Source organism: Mastomys coucha, unplaced genomic scaffold (assembly GCF_008632895.1).
Source record: "Mastomys coucha isolate ucsf_1 unplaced genomic scaffold, UCSF_Mcou_1 pScaffold5, whole genome shotgun sequence".
Lineage (NCBI taxonomy): Eukaryota > Metazoa > Chordata > Mammalia > Rodentia > Muridae > Mastomys > Mastomys coucha.
This window is the reverse complement of record NW_022196911.1, coordinates 55,865,501-55,871,348: the sequence shown is the minus strand read 5'-3', so window position 1 is coordinate 55,871,348 and position 5,848 is coordinate 55,865,501. Positions and strand designations below refer to the sequence as shown.

Below are 5,848 nucleotides of genomic sequence, written 5' to 3'. Positions count from 1 at the left end.
TTTTTTTTTTTTTGGTTTTCTGAGACAGGGTTTCTCTGTCCTGGAACTCAGTCTGTAGACCAGACTGGCCTTGAACTCAGAAATCCACCTGCCTCTGTTTCCCAAGTGCTGGGATTAAAGGCGTGTGGCACCACTGCCCGCTATAATGAATTTTTTAAAAGTCTGTCTTCTTAATTGCCCGTAGTCTTTTTATGGTATCTGACTAAGTTTTTGGAGCAGAAGTTTAGTGACAGGAGTTTTCCTGTCAGGCCAGTGAAGTGCTCATCAGGAAGGAAGAGAGAAGACTGACACTGTTGTCCTCTATAAGCGTGTGATGTGCATGTACATATGTGCAGACGCATTGAATAAATAAGTAAATGTGAAAAATTTAGGAAGGAGAGGTATAATTGTACACACTTTAATCTTAACATACAGGAGGCAGAGACAGATGGGTCTCTGAGTTTAAGGACAGCCTGGAAGACGAGCACTTCAGGCTAGCCAAGACTACATAGTGAGACCCTGTGTCAAACAAAAAAAAAGTACAAAGGTACTTGGCCTGGAGAGATGACTCAGTAGTTAAGTACACTGGCTGCTCTTTCAGAGGACCCTGGTTTGGTTCTTAATATCTACATGGTGGTTCATAGCCAAGTGAAACTTCAGTTCTGGGAATCTGATACCTTCTTCTGACCTCTGAGGGCACCAGAAGTACATATGGTGTGTGTGTGTGTGTGTGTGTGTGTGTGTGTGTCTGTATCTGTGTCTGTGTCTGTGTGTGCAAGTGAATTTAATTAGTTCTTACAGGGTTAATGACTTTAGGTAACTAAGAATTGGTAAGAAGCCTATCTCTGCCTTAAATAATAGGTTTTAATTTTCCCTAAAGAAAAGACCCTTAAAGGTTTATGTCTGACTCCGTAACACTCCTGAGTGTTTAAATGCATGAACTTTAAAGGACAGTGCATGTCCTGTATTCTTTCCTGTAGAAACACTCCCCCAATAGAACCTTTAATTGGACCAACAATATTACTCAGCAACTGAAGACATTTATCACACAACCTTGGCAACTTGAGTTCAACCACCAGGCCCCACACAAAAGTGGAAGAAGAGAATTGGCTCCATAAGCTTGTCCTCTGACCTGCTGAATGCCATAACGAATACACCATAGGCTGCACAATAATATTTAAATTTTTATCATCTTTACCTTCGTCTCCCCAGCCCTCCCCCAAAATTTTAAGAGATCCTTTAACTCTCCAAGTTTTTTTTTTTTTTTCTAAATTTAGGCCAAAAGATTCAAATAAGAATTAAGTCTCAAAAGGTCCACTGGCCAGGCAGTGGTGGCACAAGCCTTTAATCCCAGCACTTGGAAGGTAGAGGCAGGCAGATTCTGAGTTCCAGGACAGCCTGGTCTACAGAGTGAGTTCCAGGACAGCCAGGGCTACACAGAGAAACCCTGTCTCAAAAAACCAAAAAAAAAAAAAAAAAAAAAAAAAAAAAAAAAAAAAAAAAAAAAAGATCCTACTGTTATTTCTTTTTCTTTTTTTTCCTTTATTTATTTTCTTTACATCCCAATTACAGCCCCTCTTCTCCTCCCAGCCCCCCCATACAGCTCCCACCACCCCCCATCCCCCTGGTTATTCTCCCATTCTGGCACATCAAGTTGCTGCAGTACTAGGTCCATCCTCTCCCACTGAGGCCAGACAAGGCGGCCCAGTTAGGGGAACAGATCCTACAGTTATTTCTGACAAGACTTAAGTTAAAGGTTATAATACCCTAATACCCTTTCACTCTGTTATTTGTATTCCATTAATTTCATCTAATTGTGAGAGGCAAACCAGCTTCTCGTACTGGATGCCATGGTGAGATGCATGGTAGCGTGTTGTTGTGGTGGGATGGGATGTCATTGTGGTAGGATGTGGTTGTGGTGGGATGCTGTGAGGATGCCATGGTGGGATGCCGTGGTGGGATGCCGTGGTGGCTAGCTTTTGTGCTGAGGTGCAGTTATGATTAAGTTTGGCATCTATGTTTCTGTGTCTTCTGCAGTGAAGCCCAATCTACAGGTGCTGCGAGCCCGCTTCTCTGAGATCACGCCACACGCCGTCAGGGCAGCCTGTGAAAACCTAACTGAGCCTGACCAGAGAGTAAGTGACGCAGTGGATGTGAGGCAAGAGCTGGATCTAAGGATCGGTGAGGAGCCACATGGGGGCTGCCCAGCACCTAAGGGCACCTTGGTGTTATCTTATGGAGCTAATTTATGGTTTATTGCTTCCTTGTTCCCTTCCTTCCTCCGCCCTTCTTTTCCAGGAGCTGCCTTCACAAGGTTCCAGACCCTGCGGCTCCAGAGGATTTTCCCTGAGGTGCTGGCTGAGCAGCTCATCAGCTATGGCAGTTGCCAGTTCCCGACACTGGGGTTTGTGGTGGAGAGGTTCAAGGCCATTCAGGCTTTTGTGCCAGAAGTCTTCCACAAAATTAAAGGTAGAGCCCAAGGTTTTTACTGTAGGGTCTATGTGCCCCAGGAAGACCAGGGGGTGCAGAGCTTAAGTAAAGGCATGGTTATTGTTCTGCCTTGCTGCCTTTCACCTGCCCACATGCAGAATACTGAAAGGGCCTTGTGTGTCCAGACCCCTTTGTTTTTTCATTCTGTTACACCATTTTTCATCTGTCATGGCTTCTCTGAGACAACCTCTGTTTGTTTACAGTAACTCATGACCACAAAGATGGGACTGTAGAGTTCAACTGGAAAAGATACCGTCTCTTTAACCATACAGCCTGTCTTGTCCTTTATCAGTTGTGTATGGAGGTAAAGAAGGTTTTGTTTTGTTTTGTTTTGTTTTGTTTTGTTTTGTTTTGTTTTGAGACAGGGTTTCTCTGTGTAGCCCTGGCTGTCCAGGAACTCACTCTGTAGACCAGGCTGGCCTCAAACTCAGAAATCCGCTTGCCTCTGCCTCCCAAGTGCTGGGATTAAAGGCGTGTGCCACCACTGCCCGGTAAGGAGTTTTTTTAGAGCAGTAATTTAGGAAGCATACTCTCCAGCAGCTCTGTCCTGTTTGGCAGAGGTGATCCTGCCCTAGTCCCCACTGAGCTGTACTTGCTTGTTGGCTTAGAATATACACTCTTAGGTCCTGCAGGATGGCTCACTGCCTGCTGCCAAGTCTGAAAACCTGAATAAAATCTCTGGGAAATGGAAGAAAAACAATTGAGTGTGTGTTTGTGTGTCTGTGTTTTGTTTGTTTTTTGGTTGGAGGAAGTACTCCACAGCAATTGATCTAGCCTGGCCACTGATAAGTGGGGTCTTTATTCAAAGGTTGTCCTGGGGGAGTCTGAGATTGTGCCCACACCCCACTAGACTCCCAGCCTGAGGCTGAGCACTAACAGTCACCCCAGGAGCTTGTCAGCTCTTCATCCTCAGGGAGAGACTGCAGTAGGGCATGGCCTGATATGTGAGGCAGTAGTAGACCCTGATCTAATAGCAAGGAAAGCTGGGCATGATGGTGCATGCCCTTCGAGGGTGGATGTGGGAAGATCACCTCAATTCCTGGTCAATTTGAGTCTTACCTGGGCTACATGAAACCAACGTTTTAAAACAAACAAAAAATTTTAAGTGGAACTTTTAAATAAAATCAGAAATTTTAGTAGTGAGTAGCTGAAATTCCTCTCTGAAATATATACTTTCTCCAGAGGTGAGGGTGAGCCAGTTAAGTGCATTCAGAGCCTGGACTCTGGATATGGGGAGGAATTTAAACATTTGATCCAATCTCCTTCCATTGCTCATATGAGGAAATGAAATCACAAACAAAGGAGGTAATTTTGGAAAAAAAAAATGTCACGGCAGAAATACAAGGAAAAAAATCATAGAATGTGGCATGGTGAGGTAGTGTGGAGCTATTCTGGGTGATATGAGAGTAACATTGAGTGTCTGAAGTCTCAATATACAGGACCCACACACTGCACATTGTCCTCTGACCTCCACATATGCGTATGGAATGTGCAAGTCACTTTCACACATACACTATGAATAAATTATGGAATGATAAACACCTGTTGTACTTCTAATTGGCTATAATGGCAACTAAGTAGCAAGTGACAGATTTTTGAGCTCCTTGGAAAGAACAGCTGATCCCCACTCTATTGGGAAAGAGAAATTTGGATTTTGATATATGAGTCTCCTCATTAGCAAACCATTTCAGTTTCATGTTCATTAACAGAGTCTTGAAAGTTTTGCAGTTTGTGTTGTACGATTTTTTGCTGTTTATGTCTCAAGTATGAAGAAGGTTCGTGATGTTAGGGATGGAACCCCAGATGGAACATGCTGAGCAAGTGCTCTGACACTGACTTACACCCCAGCACTAACATCCTGAATTTTAGAAGTAAAAAAAAAAAATGTAGACAGCCAGGGCTACACAGAGAAACCTTGTCTCGAAAAATAAACAAACAAACAAACAAAAAATGTAACGGGGTGTGTGTAGGAGACTTTGCTTGTAACAGGGTGCCTGGGTGGGTGGGAGACTTTGCTCAGATGCGCGCTGTGCCTGGGATTTCATCAGCTCTAGCCATGGACTTAAAGACTTGTGACAATGTCTCTCATTCTTGACTTGAGTGAGAATGAAGTGGTGGCATCCACACTGTAATCCACACACAGGATGCCTGACATTACATGGGGTGCTTCCTGGACCAGATAGCAGGGGGCTTGAGGTGCTATATTCTAAACTAATGTGGGATTTGTGTTCTTGGCTTTGTAGGATCCGATGGCAACCGTGGTAGAGGTCAGATCTAAGCCAAAGAGCAAGTGGAGGCCTCAAGCTTTGGACACTGTGGTATGTTCCAGATAGGTTGTCCAGGCACTAAGAAACTCTTACTTCCTATTGTTGGGGCTACAGTTGTTCATGTCTATAGCCCAGTGGAAGGAAGGAATATCCCCCATCTCCAGATGACGCATGGTTGGTGGTGGTGCAGTTGGTAGGCAGAGGCAGGCTGATCTCTATGAGGTCAAGGACAGCCTGGTCTACAGAGCAAGTTCCAAGGCTATAGAGAAACTCGGTCTTGAAATAAAAAAAAGAAAAAAAAAAAAAAAGCCAGGAAGAAAAGCACCAGGGAGGCCTGAGTTAGCTTAGCCTCTTAATAAGGAATTATAAAAGGTTCTGTAAACAAAGGAGGGCCGTGGGTGTCCTACGATACCATCATTGCATAATCACAGAATTTTGATGTCTTCTTAATCCTTTTTTAAACTTTTATGTTTTGGGGGGGTGCATTTTTTTGAGACAAGGTTTCTAAGTAGTCCTGGAATTCATTATTGTAGACCAGCCTCGCCTCAGCTCAGAGGTGTACCTTCCTCTGCTTCCTAAGTGTGGGATTCAAACCATGCACCACCATGGTCGGCCTTTGCAGATTGTCAACACAAGAAAATAGCTTGAATATTAGAAAGCCTCAAAGGATGTTTCCAATGTCTAGGGGAAATTTTTGAGAGTTGAGTCGTGTTCTCCAAGTGTGGTTCACAGATTTTAGCATCCTTCTCTTGTCAGACTACTTGTTGTTAAAGACACAGATTTTAGTTAGGGGTGGTAGTACATGTCTGTGATGCTAGCTATTAAGAAGCTGATGCTAGAACTTGAGGCTAGCCTGGCCTACATACAAAGCTCTTGACTTGAAAAAATATAATGTCTCAGCATGGTACTATGAACCAGCTAACTTCTTGGTACAGTATCAGCTGTACATTATCTTCACTGGCTCTCTTAGGAAACTAGAGTGATAGATGCTGGTAATGGTAGCATTTGGAATGTAGAGGCAGGAAAATCATGAATTCAAGGACAGCCTGGACTATATGAGGCTGTGTCTCAAACCAAAGAGAAAATAAAAATTATTTATGTTTTTGTTGGTT

General features: G+C 43.6%; 1 protein-coding gene across 5 annotated transcripts in view; it reads left to right on the top strand.

Annotated features, from left to right (window-relative positions):
- Top3a (DNA topoisomerase III alpha) overlaps positions 1–5,848 on the top strand; it is a 40,839-nt gene that overhangs the window by 22,366 nt on the left and 12,625 nt on the right. For all 5 annotated transcript variants that reach the window (XM_031354873.1, XM_031354871.1, XM_031354868.1 and 2 more), the window contains 4 exons: positions 2,017–2,160; positions 2,278–2,448; positions 2,673–2,773; positions 4,713–4,787. In XM_031354873.1, the coding sequence (XP_031210733.1) occupies positions 2,017–2,160; positions 2,278–2,448; positions 2,673–2,773; positions 4,713–4,787 (491 nt within the window). The remainder of the gene's footprint in view (positions 1–2,016; positions 2,161–2,277; positions 2,449–2,672; positions 2,774–4,712; positions 4,788–5,848) is intronic.